Source organism: Hetaerina americana, unplaced genomic scaffold, assembly GCF_022747635.1.
Source record: "Hetaerina americana unplaced genomic scaffold, ioHetAmer1.1.p SCAF_41, whole genome shotgun sequence".
Lineage (NCBI taxonomy): Eukaryota > Metazoa > Arthropoda > Insecta > Odonata > Calopterygidae > Hetaerina > Hetaerina americana.
Window position 1 is genome coordinate 1,304,752 of NW_027286997.1, and position 25,418 is coordinate 1,330,169.

Sequence of the window (25,418 nt, forward strand, 5' to 3'; positions counted from 1 at the left end):
ATCATGAATTATAAAAGTAATACATCTAAGTCATTGTAGAAATAATAAAGACATTCTAATTACAAGCAAGGACAATATTAAATGCTGCCTAGACATCTGGTACATTCGTAGGTCAATGTGGTTATGTATGTTAGTAGATATGTGTGTGTATATATATATATACACATATAGGTATATATATATATATTTACATGTTTTTAAGGGTAAATTGGTTTTGCATCAATACAAACGTCTCTGTGGATGTGAATTCTAATGAATTTATTTAGTTTTGAATTTGGTTTGATTTTTTTAAAGGTGGTAACGTAACACCACCCCGCCACTCGCCCTCTTGGAGGTCTTCGGAGTACTGTACCGATAGATGTAGGTGCATGCGTGTGTGCTTTCTGTGTACATTTATAGTTTATGAATATGCATGCGTGCGTGCGTGCAACAGAGCACTAGGCCCGAGTTTAGCGTAAAGGGTAGTTTAGGTTAGTAGGAATTCACTTTACAAGCATTCCGCGAGTCTTTCATATAATATTTGCGGCAAGGAATATGTAATGAAAGATAATGCTTAGCGAAAAGGTAATGGGCAGGTAGGAGCAAAACCTAGAGTAAGTGGCATCGGGAAGGGAAATCACAATCAATTGAACGAGCATGAAGCGATCTCCGTAGTCGCAGTCAACTGCTGTAGTTTGAAAAACAAAATAGCCGAATTTTATCATATGGTTAGGCAAGCATAGATTAGCAAGATATTACAGACGAGGATTTTCTCCCAAAATATTTAACATTTACAGAAGGAAGAGTGGAAATATGAGTTAAGGAGGAGTGCTCATGTGTAGCTGTTGAAGATGTCCACGGAAGCAGAAGTGAGTCTTACCCTAATAGCAGCACAGAAAGTTCATAGTGTTCCATAGAAAGCCCTCGGCTGAGAAGGGTCTACATTTGTGCATACTACGGACATTCCGATTCCGGAAATACATTTATTTTATAACTAGCAAGAGAAGGTCTGGTTTGACTTTGAATTTACAAAATAGGAAAGATATGATCGGAGAAGTTTCCAATTTTCCATCCATAGACTGAATTAGCTTTAGTTCCATAGCAGGAGGTAATAATAAGGAGCCCCGGGAGTCTTTGCTTCGTGTGTTTTCACAACACATTCGTTAAACCAATTAATACTAACAACCATCATTGAGCGAACGAGCTCATTCGCCTCACCCGAAACGAAATCTTTTCTAAAATCCGAGCGAAGGATTTCATATTTCTCCTACTCACTTCCCATTCAGCTCTCATCGCTTCGACAACAGCGCTGCAGGTGTCACTTGACGCAACTCAGGGGCTAGGGCGGGATTTGGCAGCAATGAAAATCGGCGTCAAACGCAGCCGTCGCCGCCATTCGGGGCGCTGCAGGCGTCAGTCGAAGCCCACGCCATGCTCGTGTGTTCTTTGTGTATTTCGCCTCGGCCACACCCCTCTACTCCCTTCCGCTCACCCCCTCCATGGCAGAAAATGCTCCACCCTCGCATTAATTAGCCCCCTTCGGACTTAATTAACACCCCCTTTTGTTGCCGGTAATCACTTCCTGCGATCGAGGTGCGCGCCTTGCCCCTCGTCTGGCTTCCTCTCCCTCACGACACCCGGCACCAATTCATCGAGAGAGGCTAATTGCTTGGCTGAAATCAAAAGCTGAAATTCACACCAATTTCTTTTATCGCTCTGATATTCTTTGTTCTGTATTTGTTTATTCAGCACATCCTCTCTGTTTTATTGCATTCATTTTTATGAAAAATGACTGTGCGTTCCCAGGACCTGCTTGTGGGTTTTGGGGCTTCGTAAGGGTTTCGCCTCGCAGGACTTTTAATTTTAATTTTTGGACCCATTTGACCAATGGTTTCCTGGGTCCACTTTTATTTTACTTCACAGTTAGTTGGGGATTCCTTTGAATCTTAGTTCCCCTTTTTACAAACAATAATCAGACATGAGGGAACAACATACATAACAAAACAGACAAAAATAATCAGACATAAGGAAAGTTTTTCTAAAATTTTAACATCTACAGGTGCTTATATATGTTAGGAGTTAAACTAATGATAAACAATTCAAGGAAAAAAAATCACCCAATAGACAAATAGGAGAATACATTGCTACAATTTACGCAAAATATTTTCCAGTTCGTTCACTTGTTGTGGTTCAGTATTTGCCGGTTTTCTTATTGCAAATTTTCCAAGCAGCTCATTGTTGTTCTTTAGGCAGAATGTAATCATTTCTCTAATGCTTGTTAGCTTCTCTTCCATACCGTTCCATAAGAGTTGTCACTCTGTCTCATAGAATAATTCCCAATTCAACAGGAAAATGTTTGAATATCTGTCTACCACACTACCAAAATGACCTTATTACTGTTCTATCAAGCTATATATTTAACTATTGTTCTTTGTATTTGTATGTATGTATTGTACTATATGTTTCGTTCAAATGATGTTAAATTGTGTTCTGTGACTGGTTTAATTACCTTATTCTATGCATTATGTAAACCTGTTTCACTCCATAGGTTTCAAAACCTCATGTAACATGTATTCTGCTCCAAGGGACTTTGCTCCCAGAGCAATAAAAATTATTTATTATTATTATAGAATACACAGTCCTCCACTGTTCTGCTGTGTCTTCTTTTCCACAGTTACACCGAGGGGTAAAACATTTCCCTATGAAGTGTAAGTAGGAGTTGAAGTTCCCATGTCCAGTTAACACTTGTGTGCTTGCTGAGGAGTGTTTAATATTTAATTTAATCCGGTCATCTATGTTCGGAAATATACGGTGCGTTTTCCTTCCCTTTTCTGTTCTGTTCCATTCGTCGTTCCATTCTCCATGTGTTTCCTGTCTCAGTATTCTTTTTAATTTTGATATTTGTACTGCAACTTCTGCATCTAACGAGAGGTTGAAATACTCTATATTTAATTTTTTCCTCCATTTGTTTAGAGCAATTCTTTCCCAAATTCGGTATTTTAGAGGTGGAGTTGCAGCCACTATACAGAGTGCATCGCAGCTCACGGTGGAATAGCTGTTGCACATCGCTATCAAGCAGGCACGCTGTGTCTCCTTTAGCTTTCTCTCGAATCTTGCGAGATTGACTCGCAGGACTATAGGACCGAGCGCGCGCGGAGTGGTGTCTCGTGGGAGCGGCATTGCCCCCGCGGCGAAGCCGCTCCCACGACAGCCGAACGCCGCCGACCACCTCGCGCCCGAATCACAAAAGAGAAACGCGCAAAATGTCTTCCCTCTTCGCAGATATCGCTGCCTACGATTGCAATTTCCTGTGAACGGCCCCGAGTGTGTGCACGTGGAGTGCATATTTGCGATGCATGCGTGAGTGCATGAGGAGATCTCCACGTTGATCCCAGGTGAGGGATTCATATTCTCTCGGTGTTACCAGCCAACATTCTTTCATTTGCTGGCACGTCGAGGGCCACAAAGAGAACGGCCTTGGAAGAATTTCCCCGCCTTCTATAAGCCAGTAAGGCGGCGAGTGCCCCCTATTTCCCGCTTTTTAAATGTCGTGAATGATCCGACGCTTCATGGGCATCACACCTGTCTTCTCGCTGTCAACCCCTTCCAATGATTACTAGCAGTGCCTTCAAGGGGATGGCGGAGTCAACCGGAAACACACTGACCCTATGATATGCTGCACGTTTCTGCTATGTGCAGTTTGAAATGGTGCTGCGTCGCTTGCTGGAGCTTTTGTTTATTTTGTTTTGATACATTTCTCTTGGAATCCCTTCCAGGCAGAACCACAGCGAGATCGAGAAGCGGCGCCGAGATAAGATGAACACCTACATCACGGAGCTGTCGTCCATGGTGCCCATGTGCCACGCCATGTCCCGGAAGCTGGACAAGCTGACGGTGCTGCGGATGGCCGTGCAGCACATGAAGAGCATCCGGGGTGCTGCCGTCCACTCGTACACGCAGGGCCACTACAAGCCCTCCTTCCTATCCGACGAGGAACTCAAGAGACTTATTCTGCAGGTCAGGACGGGGGCTCTTGGGGGCAACGGGAGGGACACGCCCCTGCTGCCGCGCCACCAGGAGTGACGCACGCCATGTCCAATACAGCCTCTATCCTCCTGCTTCAATGACCGCGTTTCTGCGCCGCACATAACTACGCTCCATATCAAAGTGTTGACGAGTCTTTTCTTAATATCCCTACTCAACGTCCCTGCCATCAACTCCCTCCTCATTGTGAAAGCCTCTTTGCCTAGCGCAGTTCTTCCCCTTACGCCCAAGCTACATTGACCCTATTAGTCCAAATCACTTCCGGGATACGTAAACTGTTCGGCCTGCTCTAGTTTTTGTCCTCATATTTTAATATTTAGCTTAGCCTATTTATTTCTGAAATATCGCATAACCTTTGTTTTGTTGATATTGATTCTCATCCCATACCTGTCGAACTGAATTTCCAATTCACTCAGCAATGCTTGCAACCCCTTGGCTGACTGACAAGGTAGAGCTTAGGAATTAGCAAAACTAACTGATTTTACGTATTCCACTCTGACTTTCATTACTACCTCCAGTTCTTTACAGGCCTCTTTAGCGCAATGCTTTCCTTCCTGCTTTCCGAGAGTGATTTAACCTACCTCTATAGCGCACCAATTTCACCCTTCCTCTGAAAACGTTCAATATCCACGTACTGCGTCTTCCACCTTACTTCTTTTGCTTTGTTTGTTGCCCGTCTACAATAACTATTCAACTCATTGCAGTTCCTTCTGCTTAACTCTGTGTTTACATTCTTCCATTTTCTTCTCTCATCTATCTTTGCAATCATTTCATCTGCGATCCATGGTTTCCTTGTCCTTTTCCCGTTAAAGTTCCTATAGTTTCTTTTGCGGCTATCGATATCCCTTTCCTGATACAATGCCGGCCCTGGTCGCGGTGGGGTAACGTCCTCTGCCTACCAACCCAGAGGTCGCGGGTTCGATTCCCGCCTAGGTGGATTTTCCTGCATCTAGGGCTTGATTGTATGTGATTGTCATGAATGTAATGTCTGTAATATAATGGTTAGGTGAAAGAAGGGACTTTAGGTCTCAACCTCGCCCAATTAAGTCGATAAATAAATAAAAAATAAAATATATACAATCCCATTTTTCTTCGATAGTACTCAATGCTTTACCCTCATCCATGATTTTCTCTACATCCTAATGGTACACCTTCCTTGTCAATCCATTTAATACTTAATACTACATTTCATTTCCTAACACGCCGTCCACGCCTTATCGTTTTGAAACGGGCGCTACATTTCATAACAACTAAATTGTGGTCAGAGTCCGAATCCACTCCCGGGAAGCTGTGCGAATTTATCAAATTGTTCCAAAACTTTTGTCTTACCAGGATATAATCTAGCTGATACCTCTCTGAGTCACCTGGCATTTTCCATGTATACCTACGTCTTTTGTGGTGTCTAAACCAAGTGTTGGTGATGACTAACTCCTGTCTCCTCATCACCATCTATCTCTTCCTTCGCCTACCGTCGCATTCCAATCTCCCTTCACTATCAAATGTTTCCCTGCGGGAACACACGCGATGATGTCCTCTAACTGATCGTATATCCTATCGACCTCTTCCTCCGTATGGTTGCTCGGGGGTATGTATACCTGAATAATATCCAAGTTCGTCGGTTCTGCTTTTATCTCTACCAGTAATATTCTATCCATTGCTTGTTCTATGTTGACTACGCTTCTTCCTTCCTCTTCATTTAATACTATGGCAACCCATCGTTATCTCTCGTCCCCACCACTGTGTATTATTCTATAAATATCACTCCAGTAATCCCCGCTATCCTTCCATCTCACCTCGCATAGACCTAAGATATCTATTTTTCCCCTTTCCATCTCTCGCTTAATATTCTTCAATTTCCCTGTCTTCATCATTGTCCTAGTATTCCATGTTCCTATTCTACCTAATTTGGCCTTCTTCTCCTGCTTCTTCTGTCCTGCTGCTGTCGGTTTTCCCTTGCAAGGGTTTCGTGGGATGACGACCGCGGAAGCCTTGCCGGGCGCGACACACGGCGCGTTGGGCCAAGCACCGTGGTGGGCAGTACTCGAATTTTCTGTATTGTCCATCATTTAAATCTGGGGAATGATAATTGAGGTGGTTTCCCGTTGCCTTCCTCAATAGTGTTTTTAACGTGACACCATCACTTACTGGCCGCCTCTCTGGGGTCAGACGCCATTGCAGCCGCCTCACTGAGGAACAGACGCTGCGTGGACTACGTTTCGTCTGGCTCCTAACCTTCGGCCTGTCTGGCATGGGGGACCCTAACAGGAGAAATTATTATCACTCCCCCCAGCATAGCTCTAGGGGACATCGGAACGCGCAAGCCCTTCCATCAGGTCAAGGTTGTAGTCCATTGGAGGGAACATATACAATGTACTTGTATGTATGCACAGGTATATGCCTATATATACGAGGGCGGTCCAATAAGTACCAGTGTTAGAAATAAAGAAACCATTTCTTAAACAATTTCTTTTATTTTTCGAAATAGTCCTCTTTTAGGAAGATACACTTCTCCCAACGTTCCGGCCATTTTTTTAACTCCTCCAAAAAATAGGATTTGCCGAACTCTCCAAAATACGCCTCTGGCTCGGCGATTACTTCCTCGTTTAAGCGAATTTTTTTTTCCCGCGAGCCATTTCTTCATGTTATGGAATAAGAAAAGGTCGCCGGGAGCCAGATCGGGTGAATACGGGGGGTGCGGCAGCAATTCATAACGTAGTTCTTGCAGTTTGGCGGCGACAACTCCGGATCAGCTTGTTGTCCACCGTAAGCAATCGCGGCACCCATCGGGCCGACAATTTTTTCATCGCCAACTCATCATGTAAAATATTAATCGCCGTTCCGGTCGACACACCCACGGCCTCTGCTACTTCGCGCACTTTCGTTCGTCGATCAGCGAGAATCATGGCGTGGAATTTTTGAATGATTTCCCCGGTAACCACGTCTGCCGGGCATCCTGGTCGCTCCTCATCAAAAACAGATGTTCGCCCACGTTTAAATTCTTTGAACCAACATCTAACTGTGGTCATAGATGGTGAAGTGTCCCCATAAACAGCATCCAACTTTGCTTTTATCTCCTCGCATTTCTTCCCATCCAAAAACCAAAAGCGAATTACCGAACGATACTGCTCTTTTTCCATCTCAAACGCGTCAAACGCGGGTACTTATTGAACCGCCCTCGTATACCCTGCAATGGACTGCAATCTCCCCCAGATTACATTGTATTCATGTAGTCCCTGTGCATGTACATACATGTACAGGGACCATTAGGTCTCAATTTCGCTCAAATAAGGACATCTATCTATGTACATGTCTATACATGTATTCATCATAAGTGTGTTGTTTTTGGCTAAAAATTCGTGCAAAAGTAACGATGTGTGGGCAGGGGGGTTGCCGTGGTGCAATAGCCAATTTTCGTTCTTTCACAAATCCAGGCGTTTGTGGCGGATTGCTTCGCGCAAATTGCGCATAACTTGCAGTTAATATTCCTTATTTACCGTTATACCCTGGGGCAAGAACTCATGATGCCGCAGCCACCGTATTCCCCGGATCTGGCCCCCAGTGACTTGTTCTTGTTCCCGAAACTGAAGAGGCCCGTGGAAGGGCGACGCTACGCTACGATTGACGAGATAAAGACTGCATGGAAGGAGGAGCTGAACAAGATAAAAAAAAATGATTTTTTGAAGTGCTTCGAGGATTGGAGAAAACGTTGGCACAAGTGGATGATATCTAATAGGGATTACTTTGAAGGGGACAAATTAGATATTCATGAATAAATAAATAATTTTTGAAAAAATACAAAATTTGCGATACTTTTTGAACATACCTCGAATGTACGTGAGATTCTTTTTTCCCCAGAGGAAGGTGGTTTGGCCACTGATAATTCGGAGTGGGCGTGTGGGTGAATGTGTTTGATTGAGGGGGGGAGGGGGGAAATAGGCAAGGAGTTGTTAGCACTTGGGCCATTCAGGCGGCGCCGCTCCCAACCCGGCCAGGTATCCTTTGATGCACGCAATTTGTGGTGCGCTGGTGTGCGGGGGCGATGCCGTGCCTCTGGGATGACCTCGACCCTTGATGAAAGATGGCTTTACTGCATCCAAGAACATTGATTTGATTATTTGGATGTCTTCCTCGAACTACATGCGTTAATCCTTCATATTATTTCCTATTTTCAATTGAAAACCCCTTAGAAAAACCTAAATGATTCACCTCTAGCATCTCCCAGGGGACATAAGATTCCGAGTCAAATATATAAAACGAACAAGCTCCGACAGCATGTATACAAAGTAATGCGGCTTGCTTTGGCCTTGATGATTTGTATATAGTATACTGTTACTTTCATAATAAGATCAAAATAGAACGGCCTGCCTATTCTAGCCAATAGATATCCCATATGCAAGGTACGTTCAAAAAAAGATGAGACTATTTGAATAAATACTTGATTTTATTAGTTACCCTTTCATCATTCTTATCCCCTTCAAAATACAGCCCCAGGCTGCCAATACTCAACATCTTCTCCAGCTTTTGAGTGCCATCTTCCAAACGCCTTTCGGGATAGCCCTCAAGTATAAGGTGCAATTTTGTTGGAATACTTCAAGTTTCAAATCTGCGTCCTTTCAAGGTGGATTTAATCTTAGAAAAATAGGAAGAAGTCAGCTGGAGCAAGTATCATTGCAGAATGCCTCTTTCAATCATTGCATAAGTTTCAGTTGCACTTTGCTCGAGGTCAAAACAAAATTTAGTGCGCGTGCGATGCTTTTCTAACACCTTCATTGCCACCTAGGCAATAATTTGTACAGCAAGCATCTGCAAGATCGGACAAGAATCGCTGTTGTGTGGAGACACGTCAAGATAGGGCCACGAGCAAGGCAATGTTTTACTTCTCAAAGACGCCGCTAGAAGTTTGTTAACAACCTTATTGTTTTAATATAAATCTTGTTTAAAACACAGATTCATGAGGCCATACATATATGTAGTATACATCCGATATATTGGATAGATATCCTTGGTAATTGGTACGTAATCTCATACTCCGCTTTGTCTAAAGTCATAAAATGATCTACTTCTGGAGAACGATGGCCCGTGGTCCAATTCCCGATCTACTAGGCCAGTCGCAGAAGTAGTGTATGACTTATTGTTTCCCGGATAGACGACGGACGGACGGACGGACGGGCGGGGGTCGCCCTGGCTGGGTTTTGATGAAGGGGGGTCTAGGGAAAGGCTGGAGGCCGGTGATAGTTGGCTCCCAGCCTTTGTGCAGTGCAGGTCGTTTGTTGTGAAACCAAACATGGGTATGAGAGAGAGGTGTGTCTGCGACGTTGGTGCCGCGATTGCTCTCGAACGAAGGACAAAAGGAAACTCGCACGCGGATCTGTCAAGAGCTTCTCGACCCTGCCTCACCCACTCCTTGGCGCTGACGTTGCCCCACCACACTTCTTCCTCTTCCCCCCCCCCTCCAACCCGTGCTGAAAGGACGTAACCACGGCTCGGTGGAAGGGTTACAACAGGCCGTGACGAGGTAGCTTAGCATCATTCCGGGCACAGTTTTCCGGAAGGCGTACGAGGTGTGGGAAACCCGGTGGCCGCCGTGTGTGGACGCACAAAGGACGCACGCTACTTGGAATACTTTTGAGTGAATGTATCACTTCTGGTAATAAATTTATTTAATCGTATCAGTACTACTAATTTTGGGACAGACTTTGTGCGCCTATGCTTATAATGATTTCTGTCCTCTGTTGCTGCCACACACCAATCATATGACTATGCAGCATGTAACGCTTCATCAATTTCACCATTTCCCCGTGAATTCCCTCCAATGATACACACTTCTCATCGCCAGCAGTCGTTATGACAGGACTGAGATTCAATACTTCAATTCTGCAATAAATGTTTTTAATCGACTCAGTGCTACTTTTTTAGGGACAGACCTTATATATTAATATATTTTATATATATATATATATATATATATATATATATATATATATATATATATATATATATTTGGGACGGCACAATAGAACACAAATAAAATAGTAACACTCAAAAGGACACTCACACGGTAAATTGTTTAAGCTTTCGGCCTTCTCCGAGGCCTTGGAGTTTTCTTCCCCATTCTTATTTAATTGAGAGGCGGTAGAGCTCATTATTTCTTACTATAATCCACCTATATAATAGATTTCCGATATTCCAAAATTCCAACCCTTAACCGCCATCTTTGATTTCCCTCCCAGCATTCCCTGCACCACGCCTCCCCTCCCCGCCCATACCCCTTTCCAGCATATTTTCAGTCTTACTTGAAGAAGGCCTCGGAGAAGGCCGAAAGCGTAAACAATTTACCGTGTGAGTGTCCTTTTAAGTGTTACTATTTTATTTGTGTTCTATTGTGCCGTCCCAATGTAATACTGTTCGTGTGAGTGTTTCCGTATAATCGATATATATATATATATATATATATATATATATATATATATATATATATATATATATATATTTTTTTTTTTTTTTTTTTTGTGTGTGTGTATATATATATATATTCAAACACGAAATCCCGCCAAACGGCGAACAAATACTCATATATTTTGAAACAGATATAAGGAAAAGGGATAGGAACACACAAAGGACAAACACAGGAGAAGTGGGGAAGGCGGAATCAGGCAGATCACGAATTTAAAAATATTTCCTAGACCGGGACTTGAACTCCGGATCTTTCCACTTGCCGGGCCGAGGCTCTGAACCACTTGAGCTATCCAGGAAACGTAATTTACACTGAGATCTGCGATGCTTTAAGCAACCAAGTGCCCCGATTCTTTGGCCAAGAGATGGCGTTAGGTAGCAGTTTCACCCACCAAAGGAGAAATAGACAAGACACACAGAGGGTTCCACCTTCCCCACTTCTCCTGTGTTCGTCCTTTATGTGTGTTTCTATCCCCTTTCCTTATATCTGTTGATATATATGAGTATTTGTTCGCCGTTTGGCGGGATTTCGTGCTTGAATGAAATATGCACATTTTTCGGTGTCGAGGACACCTTCCCCTGCGGGAAGAAGGAGCTGACCTGAGCCTTGGATTTGGACCCAAACGCATCTCTCTTTCTCCCTCTCTCTCCCCCCCCCTCGCCGCCGCCGTGTGACCGGCTGTTCCTCCGTGCGCGCCCCGCAGGCCGCCGAGGGCTTCCTCTTCGTGGTGGGCTGCGACCGCGGGAGGATCCTCTACGTTTCCAAGTCCGTGATGCAAGTGCTCAACTACTCTCAGGTTGGTGCTCCATCTAAGCCACGGCCTTCCTCGAATATGGGCTTATCCCATACCTCACTCAAACCCACTAACCAACGACTCTCTCTTCACTTCAATGGCTATCATCCCCTCCACACCAAGCACTCAATCCCATCCCCTTCCCATCCGACGCCACCGCATCTGCACACACCCTGATTCCCTGAACGAATCCCTCTCAGGACTCCATACCATGGTCATCCGGGTTGTTCATTCGGACTCTCTTACGCACAAAAAATACTTAAACACATATGCACGTCCAAATGGAGAAGAAACGTGACCGTCTGTTCGTCTGCGCAACTTACCTCCTCAGCTTGCAGCTCCCATAGAATATTCGTAGAGGCCTTTTTGTCTGTTCTCTCCAAAGCATGAAGCCACCGACAACCTACTCTCGAAATACCCAACTGTAGCATGCAAACGTCCAGCAAATTTCCAAATATTCTTAAATTCACCAGTCCTCTTTCTAAATCCACTCCAATACCCAAAAACCCACAGAATCCACACCAGATGCAAAACCTGCTCCATCCATGCAACGAGCTCCCTCCCGAAAGAGCAGCCGCTCAAATATTGCCCGCGCACCCCGACTTCTTCTTGCATTTGAAAAAATACCATATGCCTGTTAAAATGTACACTGTACCCCAGCTTTTTAAATTGAGCAATACAAGACGCCCCTAAATATTAGAATTCGGAACCGCAGAGCATCGTGTAAGCCATCCGCCTCCCTCCTATTCCCAGCTCCGAGACACGCGGCTAACCACCGCGCACATTTCGATAATCACTGCAAATCATCCAATTTTCCCTCCCCTGCGCCCACCATCCCCTACACAAACAATCTACGATTACATCTGCCCCTCTCTTTAAACATCGCCTTCCCTCCACTCCTTATCTCCCGGTCACGGACCCCTCGAACCCTGATGAAGATGGCTGGGACCATCGAAATATTTTGGGGAGTTGCTTTCGTTTTGCTTAACTCTATTTATTCTTCTTTTTACCATAATAAATGCTAATGCTTCTGGAATCGTGTATGTACATGTATGCATGTAAACGAGGGTAGGCTGTGTGTAGACCACGAACAAAAACCAATCGGGCAAGATCGGGAAAAAAGCACATTAGTGTACAATTCTTGAGTTTCAAAATCACATATTCATTTATTTTTCAATACAGTCACCATTGAGGCTAACACATTTCTTCCAACGTGTAACAAGTTTTTTCATTCCGTCACTGAAGACTTCGGACTTTTCTCGAATCCATGACTCGACAGCTGCCTTCACCTCATCATCCGAGCTGTAATGGTTACCCTTGAGGTGTCTCCCTTGAGTTGAGAAAAAAAAATTGGGGGAATAAGGAGGGTGTGGAATCGGTTGGAATTTCAGGTTTCTCAGAGTCTCTCCAGTTGTAAGCGAGGTGTGTGGACGAGCGTTGTCATGTTGCAAGATTACTGGCGCCAGGCTGCCTTAAACACAACAAACTTCTTCCTTGGATATTCCAATAGGGTTTGCGATACGCTTTTGAGTGATTCGCTGGTCATTTTGAATCAAATCTTCGACGGGTTTGCGATGTTTATCGTCTTTGGCAGTAATCGGACGTCCGCTGCGTGTTTCATCAACAATTATGGATTTTCCAGGGTCCCAACCACGAATTTTTTTTGCCCATCGATTTAAAGTAGACCTATCAACAGCATCGTCACCATAAACAGCCTTTAAGCGACGATGAATCTCAGTAGGAGTCACTTTTTCAGCAGTTGAAAATTCCATAACAGCACGCTGTTTAACTCGCGTTGACATAGCACTAGAAAACGTCTCCATACTTCCGCTTCTCAAAATACACTGGATGAATGAAACGACCTGAAACCTGCGCATGAATATAAAGGGGGAATGTTACTTTTACATGCCACCAGGAGTGCTCGTGAAGGTCATTTTGTTTGTGGTCTTCAAGCATGTGTGCGTTAGTTTCCAGCCTTCCATCGCACACATGAAAAAAAGTATATTAAAAAATATATTATATATATATATATATATAATATTTATATATATTTATATATAAACATATATTTATTTATTTTAATAAATATGTATTTATATAAAATGTATTTATGTAAAAGTAACATTCCCCCTTTATATTCATGCGCAGGTTTCAGGTCGTTTCATTCATCCAGTGTATTTCGAGAAGCGGAAGTATGGAGACGTTTTCTAGTGCTATGTCAACCCGAGTTAAACAGCGTGCTGTTGTCGAATTTTAAACTGCTGAAAGTGTGACTCCTACTGAGATGTATCGTCGCTTAAAGGCTGTTTATGGTGACGATATGGTGGTGGTGGCTCTTCCATGTTCTCCTCTCATCTATCTTTCTAGTCATCTCATCCGTCATCCATGGCTTGCTTAACCTCTTTCCACTATATACACTTCCTATTATTTCTTTGGCGGATTTCGATATCCCTTGTTATTTCTTCTAGTTTTTCCTCTGTAGTACGCAGCTCATTTCTGTCATTCACAATTTTCTCTAAATCCACTGGTATTCATTTCTTGTATATCTTAATAATATTTCCAAATTCTAGTTCCCTATTTTGTCTTTTTAACTGGGCGCTACAATTCATAACAACTAAATTGTGGTCTGAATCCGCATCTGCTTCCGGGAAACGGTGCGAATTTATTTCACTTTTCCTAAATTTATGCCTAACCGTAATATAATTTAACTGATACCTCCCGAGGTCACCTGGTATTTTCCATATACACCTGCGCCTTTTGTGGTGTCTAAACCAAGTGTTGGTGATGACTAACCCCTGTCTCCTGCAGAACTCAATGCCTTCTCCCTACGGTCATTCCTCGTGCCTAAACCGTAGTCCCCCAACTCATCAGCATCTCTTCCTTTGCCTACCGTCGCATTCCAATCCCCCATCACTATCAAACGTTTCTAGAATTAAGATTGCTTGGGGGCATGCACACCTGGACAATGCCAAAAGTGTTGTTTCTGCTTTTACTTCTGCCAAGAATGTCCTATCGGTCGCTCGCTCTTTTTTTTACTTTACTAAGCTTCATTCTACCTTTTTATCGGTTATTATTACCGCCCCCTCGCTGGATTTCAATATATCAGAAAAATTGACGGGTCTTTTAGAAGTCACAGAGTGACATTTACATAATGTGTTTTCCGGTGTTTTTCCATTTTGTCGGAAGTGGTCTTGGAGAATGTGTTCAAGGGACTGAATTCCAGGGCAATGTGGGATGGGTCATGCCCGTGGAGTGCGGGTTGGTGCCCTTGGAAGGTGTTTCGGCGGGTGTCGATGGATATTCGTTTCCGGGAGGGACTCGGGGCGATTGCGATTTCGATGTATTCCCGACAGCGAGGAGACTGCAGGAGCTTCCTCGGGCTTGGTTCACGGTGAGGGGCTGCGGAAAGGGGAAATGGGGAGGGCATGGCTGGGGCAATCATGAGAGGACGAGAGCAATTGAATCCAGAACCAAGGATTTGGGCCCATGGCATTTATGCGACATGGCCCTCCTTCCGGTGGCGTCCTTCTATCAGGGCAGTGGGACTCATTATGTCGCGGCACGCTCCCAGTCCTTTTGAGGCAAACCAGTGTGCCGTGGCTCATCGTTTTGGAAGCATTGACTGCAGGGGTTGATGTCACCTTTTGTCAGATATCTCTTTCAAATGGAGATCCATGAATATTTGAAGTGTTCGTTTGGTTGGGCTCGTGGTGTTGGCTCGTTTTGGGGTGGGCGGAATTCAACGAGTGCATCGCTACGAAGGGCTCGGATGGACGCGCGGCGACAAAATTGGAAACCTCTCCGATGGTATCGACGGGGCTGAACGTACGTGTTGGAGAAATTTGCCCTCCACCCTTCACTTTCTCTCTCTTCCTCTTGGTGAGCACTTTCTCCTTTTTGCATACGCGAGTGGGGGCTTGTGTGTACACACACAGACACGCAATGGTGGTAATTGTTTGTTTGCACTGGAGTAAAAGAAAGGGTCATTGAGGGAATCAATTTCTCTGTCGACGGATGCGGTGTAAAAAGTACTGATATGCTCCAAGTACGAAATAAATTTAATTTTAAAGGCATCGGAGACGAACAATGACTCCGTCAAGTTCCTCCTCGAATGCGTGTAAATGTGCGTCGCACCGTCTCTGGTCCCTCCACTTCCTTCGATGGGGTTTCCTTTGGGGGTTGCGTGGCAGGGATGCGGGGCGTTTGATGGCGCCTCCTCACCCGACCGAGGTCTCAGAGCAATCTTCCGAAAGGATTTCAAAGGCATTATTCCAGGCATCACCAGGAATTAATGAAGAGTAGTGTCAATGAGCCTCGTTCGCTTTGAAATATATTGCGCAAATGCAAACATGCCCATTTCGGCATTACTTGAGCGTTTATTAAAGAAAGTTTCAAAGTATTGGTTTCGTTTCGCTGTATCATCCCCTCTGAAGCCACTAAAATTAATAAAAACACGAATGGTATGCGAAGGCACGGCGGGTTGTATTGAAGAGTTGCATAATGCGCGCTAATCACAAATGAGCGCTTTTTTCCTCTCGTCCTCGGAGAGTTCTTCCCGCTGCTATATTGCATTCATAGATCGCGTTACGTGGAGGGAAGTGAGAAGGGGGAATAGGGAAAAGGGATGGAGGAATAGGGAAGGGGGAAAGGGGAGGGGGGCGTGATTCGCAGTCATTTTGCACTCGGGGCAGAGTGTCGTGACGCAGTGTTTTTGCCCCCACAGGGCGACCTCCTGGGGCAGAGCTGGTTCGACATCCTGCACCCCAAGGACGTGGCCAAAGTGAAGGAGCAGCTTTCGTCCTCCGACCTCAGCCCCCGGGAGCGCCTCATCGACGCCAAGAGTGAGTTACCCGTCCATATCCCACCATCCTACCCCCCCCTACCCCGAACACCCCCTCACTGCGCCACTCCCGCTCCCTCTACCCTTCCACGCTTCCCTCCTCCATTTCACACTCTCCACTCTTCACCACAATCAACTTTCCAAACCTGAGTGCCTCCATGAAAAACCGGGCCCCTATTGCGAGAGGGGCGACACGGAGAAGTCACTGCGCTTCCCGATCGGCGATTGTCGAGCGCAGAGCGACCGAGGGGCATTCGCGATGATGGACTCCGATCCGTTCGACAATTGAAGCCTCCGCCCCAGCCTCGTCGGCGTCGTGACTCGTCCCCGTCGACGGACAGGGGACCTCTGGGGCACATTCCGGCGCCAACGCACAGGATGACGGCCCCAAAAAGAGGAGGAATAATTCAAGTTCTTTAAATGCCAACATTTGTCATTGGACTTCAATTCCTACCGCTGAATCTCGTCCCAGCACAATGGCCCGTTTCAAACTTCTGCGTCGATTGAAATTTTTTCGTTTGAGAATTAATTGCAGCTGGCAGAGGATGTGCTCTCGAAGCGCGCGGTCGTCTTCATCTACTATACATCTTCATAGCTCGAGCGAACTGGAAGTGCGACGAATCTGACGGAAAGGAGAACTGATTGAGGCATCGCGCACTTATCGGGCAGACATCGCCATCTCGGTGCACGGAGCCAGAACACGACTGGTGGGCGAGGGTTGACCAGAGGGAGCGTGTCTACCAGTGGAGCCGAAGGTCGCTGGTTCGATTCCCGTGACAAGATTTCAGATTTTAAAAAAATTGGTAATGGTATTTCGAAACGTCTCATCCACACACACACATTAACATGAAAAACACAATAATGGTATTTCGCAACGAGGAAATAGACTTCTTCTGAAAATCTCCCCTGGAACCATGGTGAAAGGCAGCAGTTTAACCATTACGCCCTGGTGGCGCAGACCGAGCGGGTCGGCCCGGCATCAGCTGCCACAGCTGCGGGAGAGAGTGAAGGGCACGGTGTCGGCTGCAGTACTACTGCGATGTGGAAGGCAACGGGAAATCGCCGCATATGTATCTCCCTAGAATATGCAGCCTTAAAATATGGCTTTGAAGAGTAGAATGAAGGGCTGCAGTATACCAATCGTAGGATTGGAATCTACATCTACATAATACCCCGCAAGCCGCCGCAAGGGCGTGTGGTGGGGGGTGTTAGGTCACCAACCTTAAAAAGGAACAATACTACATGCAAAACAACAACATGGAAAATTACACCCACAGCAGCGCACACACTCATGCAAAAATCACTTCATCCAACACTCATGCAAACACATTTACCATAAATCAACAAACAACTGCACCCCAGGATGCAGCACGAAAGCCATCCAACAACACACAAGCCAGGACACAACAAGCAAGAATGCGAAACTCCACCACCACATGAACATGCAACACAAAACACTCTACCCCTCGCGGAGACTGTAAAAGGCAGGGGATGCGACCCAATGTTGTAGGTAGCAGGAATTTCCCCCGCGGAGAGGGGCGAGGGATTGAAAGGGAGACTTAAAAATAGATGAACAGAACACTAATTAGGTAATTCGGAAAGAATGGGTTATTATAGCAAAACACATAAGGTTAGTGGAAGAGCATGCATTTAAATACAACTAATTATTTTTTAGACGCTGAGGGTGGCAAGTGGAATCTTTGCTATCTATAACCCTACAGTTGCTATCCCGTATTGTCCGCGGGAAGAAGGAGTCCTGGAGTCTGCTAGTTCTGGCATCTATTTCCCGAATTTTACATGCATGATCCAAGCGACCAATCTATGTAGGAGTGCGAATAATTGGCGAGACGTCGGTGCTGAAACATGCGGAATATTGATGATGATATGACAGTAGCACCAGTCGACTCCACAATGGTCGTCCCAAAGGCATCAAGAAGCTCGCCGCCAGTGACTCTTTGCTGGGCTGTGAAACGTGGCGATGCCCCGAGGGCGGCGGCTGATTCATTAGAGTGGAGACCTCGGGCCAACCGAGAAATTTTTGTGCTGCTAAATCGCTGTCGTCGCTTTGCTGATGAGGATTGTGCCTTTAGTCGATGGGATGGGTCGCTGTTATCGCCTCCTGCGGATTATTTTATCTGATTTCCGTGTGTAGAATAAAGTATAATTTACTCGGGAATATTAAATTTAGATCTCTTATGGTTTCATAATTTCATTCTTTCACCGATGACATTCGTAGACGGACGGTTCAAACTAGACCACCGCAACTTTCCTATTGCCTAACATTTATTGTTGGTGTTGAACATACATGTACGTATAAAATGTTGCCCATTAATTTTAGACCTTGAAAGCAGCACGCTGACATCGTGGGTTCCGTTGCCTAGTCGGACTTTTTCCGTCTTTACCGACGAAATCGGAAAAAAACCACGGGACTGTATCAAAAGCCATTCGGAGAATTAATTATTAACCTGGGAAACGACATTTACGGGCTCAGTCGTGCATGTTTCTCCCTAGCGGAAGAATTGCCCGAAAGATACTTCTCAAAGGACCAAGCCTCGTAACGCAGCTATAGGAATCGTCCCTCTAGTTCGAGGAAAACCTTTTTGTTCTTCGATTGTTTTCGTGGTTATTTCGAGAAGGAATGTGGATTCAGAGCAATTTGAACGATACTTGCGACAACTAGAATTCCTCATTTAGCGTCGGGCTTTGATACTTTGCGAATGTTCTCGACTTGTGTGTCGTCCTTTCTCTGAATGGATGACTGCGACGAAGGTAATGAGTTGAACGACTCTCTCGAGAGAGGACGGGAAGAAAACATTTGGATTTGTTCGGAATCGATTGTGGATCTAACTTGCAGTATGTTTTATTTCGGGTCTTGGCGAGAATGGTGTTTGATGGCACATCCTGCAGCGTGTCAGGTGACGCATGGTAAGTGTTTTGGCATATCTGACTCCTGCGATATCTTACCGTGAAGGCACCAAGGCTCTCCGTTGACCACACAGCCCTCTCCACTAGTCTTTGAACCAGTGTCTGGGTGCTCAAAACGTAGTGCCCCGGAGTCGGTGTCCTCGTCAGCGGCGCGGTTGATTTTGGGGAATTGCTGTCCTCAGGTCGTGGAGGTCTCGAGTATTTGCAGAGGTAGTCTGCGTTGTCAAGGGCCGCGGCCTTCGTGTCGACCCTTGAAGAGCAAGGGAGGGCCTAGGTCTTGCTTCCCAAGGGTCTTCGGAGGGTTAAAACGCCTGGGTGGCAAATGATCTTCAATTAAAAAGGAAATTTCATCGAGGAAGAAGTAATGCGTAGGTTAGAATTGACCCCTGGTCATTGGAAGCTAGATTTGTGGCCAGCGGTCAAAAGGGGAGTTCATACAGTCCATAGCAACGAGGTCAGTGGGGCACGTTCTACTCTGTTAAACGTAGAATGCCACTTTTATACCAGTGCCACCATCAATCTTGGTCCAAATTACTTGGAACTATAGGTAGCAGTTGGAAGAAGGGGTTTGTGGATACAAAAGCAAATAGATATCAGTGGATGGCCGACTGGGCGGCGCATGCTCTCTGCGACCCAATGCCAGCTCAAGGGGAACTTTGGCGCCGATGGCTAGTGGGTGGTCCAGCACCACCTGCTTGTTCGGCTGGCAAGATTCCCAACCCGGCAGTACACCCCGATCTCATCTCTGTGATGTAGATTTGGCGTGGAAACCTGATCCAACGCTGACTAACCAACGTGATCGCGTGAGTCTCTGGAGAAGGCCGTCTACCACCGAACATGCCGCCGTGCATGCTGTAATGGCCGAACAGAATTATCCCCCGCCAAGACATCACCTCTACATTGGATTCTGGCGGTCTAAGTCGTTGAAACTGACACTCTGGTGCAGGGAATGCAATCCGGGAGTGACCGGTATTCTCTGAAACCCAGATGTGTCTCTTCGCGGACGTGGGGGTACCTTCCTTCGACGTCTGTGGCTTAGCGTCCCCGGATTCGCTCCGTGCCCCTGCGGAGGGCACAGACTAACTAGGTGGAGTGGAAAAACGAACGCAGACACCCCTGCTGCTATACGCCGCTTAATCCAAAAACATCGAATTCTCTATCCACGGTTTGTGTCTGGCAAATTGACTCCTAACAAATAGCAAAACTTACTCGGTAATTACATTTTATTACCGTCACTTTCCAAAACCACAGGCGTGAGAACTCAATGCTACTTTTACTGTGCCTTGAATTTTTTTTATTTCTTTATGTTAGATGGGTTGTACGCGAGTTTAATGAGTTCCTGGTTGATTGCTCGCAAGATATATGATTCTGGAAATTCGCACATGAGAAAATATTCCATTGAAATTGACAAACATGTGACGTTCAATATTATGACCACCTATTGGCCCGTGATCTTTGACAATTTTAAATTTTAGGAGAAACGTATGTGTTCTCTTACAGCAGGAGAATTTTTCTTAATTTTTGACTTGATATGGTTGAATGAATGTTCCGTAACCATGATAACTTTCCAATTTTAAGAATTAATAATACTAATAGAATATGTATACACATGCACACGCGTATAAAATCGCTATATATAGCCGCTCTCTCTCTCTCTCGGTCCCTCCCCGCGGCGGTTGGACAGCGATGCTGCCCGTGAAGGCGTCGGAGCTGGGCGGCGTGGCGGGGGGGGTGGCGGGCGGCGTGGTGTCCTCTTCGTCGTCGCGGCTGTGCCCCGGGGCGCGGCGGTCCTTCTTCTGCCGCATGAAGTGCAAGGCGCCCGCCTCGGCCGTCAAGGATGAGGCGGACACGACCACGGGGGCCGCAGGGCAGCGGCGCAAGGCCAAGGCTCACGGAGGATCCGGTGAGGCCCTCGGGGCTGCCAACCGATCCGGGCCCCGGGAAAAGCTTTCGGCTGTGCTTCATATATTGTGTCTGAACATATTTTCTTTACGAATACCGCCTGCGAAATACCGATCTTTGGCAATGGCAATCCTCGGCATATTCGAACGAGGCGATAGGAAAGCAGGCATTGGCGCCTATCGTCTCATCCTCGGCCTTGTGTTTGCGCGCAGCGCGAGGTTGACAGTGTCTCATACGCGCCACAGTCCCCTCCTTTTAGACAATGCACCCCTCGGACCCCATAATAACCGCACCTGGGGTCCGAACGGAAGGAGGAGTCACGAATGCCGCGCCCAGCGCGGCATTGGCGACCTCGCCACTCCCGGCCTCCTCGCCTCTATGACCCCCCCCCCCCTTCGCATACAGCGCTGGTTTCATGTCAATAACAATCATCGCATAAATTGGAATGTAAATAATATCTCAAGCCTTAATGAATATATTTCAAATTATTCCTGGTTACCATGTTCCTGCGACATAGATTCAGTTCAATTCACAGCTTCTATTTCCCTTTGATGTTCTAGTAAGAATATTTAAGGCCTTATCAACTTTAATTTCGCTTATTTGTCTCCAGAATTTGCGATGCGCATTAACTGCCATGACCTCTCACATTCCTTTCTTCTCGCCGTCTACCGATCTGTTAGTTTCGCTTCCTCCCGCAACCCCGGCGCTGCGACACGTCCAGCCGACCAAATCGCCTCAGGATCCATTCCTTTCGTGAATCTCAGCCGAAGAGACGTCGATTAACGCAGGAATACCTACCGCCAGCGCAACCCTATTCCATCCGCCCGCGATCCGAAACCAGGCATCCCGTCCCTAATTTCAATGGCCATGACTATTCTAACGTAGGTCCCACTGGAAAAGACAATACTTTTTTCTTCCACGTAGGTTTTCTATAATGCACGACGCAGGTTTCGACTCGCAAAGTCATCATGGTGACGACTTTGAGAGTCGAAACGTAGATTGTCCATGAAAAACTTACGCGTGGAAGAACGAAGTTCTTTCCATTTCCAGTGTGAATAGATTTCGCGAAGTGACGCCTCCAAACATCATATTTACCGTAATTTTCGCAACACAGTTGTCACACTTTATTTTATTTGTTTTATTTTAGCACCCTGCAAGCCACCGATAGGATGTGTGTTAGGGGGTGAGTACACATCAGACCAATTTTAGCCAGAATATTACCCTGCCGCGGTCGGACAATGTTATTCGTATCCCTTAGCGATCATAGGAAAAATGGCACGTTGAATCCATCTGTTCTGCACTAAATCTCTGTAACTTTATTAACATGATCTATCCAACCGCAGTACGATGGGGGCATAATAATACATTTTAACATCACTCGCAGGTCACTTCGTGGAATGCGTGAAGATTGTCATATCAGTGCCTGGACGGAAATGGAGACCTTTTTTCGAACGCTTAACATTGACTCCACAGCCGAATGTGTTGGGGCGAATCCTCACATTTCAGAGAGCCATGAGGATTTCCCTGTTATTCTACAGCGCAGATTCATTCTCCCCTCAGATTTCCCCAATAGCTATCGATGATCATCTCTTGCTTGCAAATGAAGGTATGAGAGAAGATGTTTCCAAATATTACTTCCTCCGACCCCAAATTAGATTTCTTTGCCTCCAACCCGCCCGTCCAATCGCAAACCCCCTGGCCATGCCACCGCCGAAACGATATAATCCACGATAAGAAGTTCGATTGACCGTCTTCAATTGTCGACCTGACCACGTGGGCAGCAGTACGGGGGGATAGTCATGCTGGTCGCGTGACAGCGGGGGGGGGGGTTCAAGGGGTTGAACGGTGTCCGAAGTGTACGAGGCACCATCCAAATCCTATTCTGACACGAAGCATTGCAGTCGATCGCCTTGAATATAATAGGGCATTGCGGCCGGTTAATTAAATTTTAATATTACACCAGGAAACCTTGACCATATTGGAGCAATATTTCCTCATATTTGCCCTGAAGAGTTGCACCGAAATAAAATCCTCAGCAATCGATCACGCTCGCCTGATAACAAGATGGAATCATCGTATTTCGCGCAAACGCGAGCCCTGCGCCACGAGTGGAAACATACGTCCCTACGCTATCAGCAAGCTGCTTCTGCTGGCTGGTAAATACGTATTGACTCTTTGCGAATTCATCGATTAATTAATTAATATAATCGATCGAGCTCTAGTCAGGAAATGGCGCGTCATGTTCGCGCGGTGTTGCGGGGACTGTTTGCTCACTCTTTCCTGTCTCTCGTTGCATGGCAGACCGCAAGTACTCGGTGATCCAGTGCACGGGATACCTCAAGTCGTGGGCACCGGCGCAGGTGGGGGCGTCGGCGGCAGGAGCTTCCGTGGGGGCGGAGGCGTGCGAAGAGACCGGGGGGGGGGCGGGAGTGGGTGGCGAGGCGGGCGTGGGGCCGGGGGCCGATCCCTGCAATCTGTCGTGCCTGGTGGCGGTGGGGCGGACGCTGCCCACGGTGCCCGAGGGAGGCGGAGAAGAAGCCGGCGGCCGAGGAGCGGTGGAGGGCGGAGGCCGGGCCACCCTCCACTTCACCTCGAGGCACGCCATGGACGGCAAATTCCTGTTCGTCGACCAGAGGTGCGCTGCCCTCCCCCACCTCATCCCCCCCGTCCCTCCGCAGTCGGAAGCACACCAGCTCTATTCATTTTTCTCGGTTAGGAATTTCTTAAATAGGGTTTCAGACGACTTCTTTTGAATAAGATATTTCATGCGTATATACAGGCATAAAGTTTTATCCATCCGTAGTGTCTTAGCAATTAGGCTCTTTCGATGACGGCGGCCGAAGAAAGAATTTCTTGGCCCCCTTTGAAAATAAAATGCTCCACGATTTAAATGATGAATCAACAGGCAGTGATTGCTCAAGAGCCTTTCATTGAAGAGGACGCCGTCTCTCCCGCAGGGCCACCCTCGTCCTGGGGTTCCTACCTCAGGAACTGCTGGGCACCAGCATGTACGAGTACTACCGCCACGAGGACATCCCTCGCCTGGCGGAGGCCCACAAAGCGGCGCTGACCACCTGCCGAGCCGTGACCACGCAGGTACGTGCGCCCCCCCCCCCCCGCCGGCTGGTAGCGAGAGCACGGGGCCAACCCTCCCCCATTCACCCCTCTCCACTACCCTCTCTTCCGTTTCTCGTCAGTTGGCTCCTGCCTCTTCGTGCCTCCTCCATTTGAGTCATTTGATCACCTCAGCTATCACTCGTTTTTATGAAACACCTTAATTACAACCGTTTCAATTTTTTTATTCCAGTTCATAAAGTTATCCATTCACATGTTCAAAGAAATTTATTGCCTAGTATACTTTTAAAGTTGAAATTTCCATGAATTCATGCATGCTATTTAGTACTCAGATTAATTTAAGACAAAATCATCTTAAGAGAAAATGTGGTAATAAAATGCTTTTAAACATGCTTTTTAAAAATGCTTTTAAACATTTGCAGGAAGCCAATCTTGAATTCTGCATACTTCTTTCATCTCTACAGGTGAAAGAAACAAACGAGGGTAGGCTGAAAAGTAATGCACACATGCTTGTACAACAACATCTCCTCTTGCACTTCCAAGAATGTTGTTTATCTTCTAACCTGTAAACTCTGCCCGTCCTTTTACATAGGTCAATGTTCCACACCACTGAACATTAGGATTAATAACCACCGCGCCTCGTGCAATCCCTCCTCCCCGTCCGCGGGTCTCCCCATCCCTAAACATGCTTCCCATCATAATACCCCTTTCAATCAGCGTTACAATGTTCCCGTCCTAGCGTCCCTTTCCACATCCGATAACCCTATAGAATTAAAAACTCTTGGCGTAAAAAATGTGGCCTAAAATTGTTACTTTGTGGAAGCGATGCATATCGGGGGGTTGAACACTTTGTTTTTCCGCATGAGTTTTGGTGTGCGTGGCCTTTGTTTCGACTTGCGGAGTCTTGATGAAGACTTTGTAAGTTGAAACCTGGGTCTCGGATGTTGCAATAGTTGCGGTGAGCAGCCTGTTTTCTTTTCCGATTTTTTGCCAATTCCACCTCCTCCCTCTCCCTCCTTCCCAATCTCCTAGCCCCTTTAGCCTCTCCTCTCCCTTTCCTCTCCCCAACCATTCCTCTCACCCCTCCTCCGCCTCCCGTTCTCCCCTTCCCTTTCTCTCGCACCCCTCACCTCTACTATTCCAGCAGTCATTACTTCTCCATCTTCTGATGAAGACGGAGTAGAATTCCGTCGAAATTATCAAGAAATAACGTGTGAGTGTTCCTTTTTTTGTGTTTCTATATTGTTTGTTACTTTGTAATGTACTATATATATATATATATATATATATATATTCTCTCCTGTAACTTCTGCCCTGCCTTCTACGTGGGCGAATGCACGACCGCACTTTCCCTCCGCATGAATAACCACCGTTATTCCACCAAATCCCCCACCTTTCTTAATTAT

The 25,418-nt window shown here is 46.2% G+C and overlaps 1 protein-coding gene across 1 annotated transcript in view; it reads left to right on the top strand.

Moving 5' to 3' along the window:
• Positions 1-25,418, top strand: part of cyc (basic helix-loop-helix ARNT-like protein cyc) — a 120,488-nt gene that overhangs the window by 54,812 nt on the left and 40,258 nt on the right. The window contains exons 5-11 of the mRNA XM_071591096.1: positions 3,756-3,996; positions 11,181-11,273; positions 15,994-16,111; positions 20,720-20,938; positions 23,239-23,324; positions 23,379-23,572; positions 23,895-24,033. Coding sequence (XP_071447197.1) covers positions 3,756-3,996; positions 11,181-11,273; positions 15,994-16,111; positions 20,720-20,938; positions 23,239-23,324; positions 23,379-23,572; positions 23,895-24,033 — 1,090 coding nt within the window. The remainder of the gene's footprint in view (positions 1-3,755; positions 3,997-11,180; positions 11,274-15,993; positions 16,112-20,719; positions 20,939-23,238; positions 23,325-23,378; positions 23,573-23,894; positions 24,034-25,418) is intronic.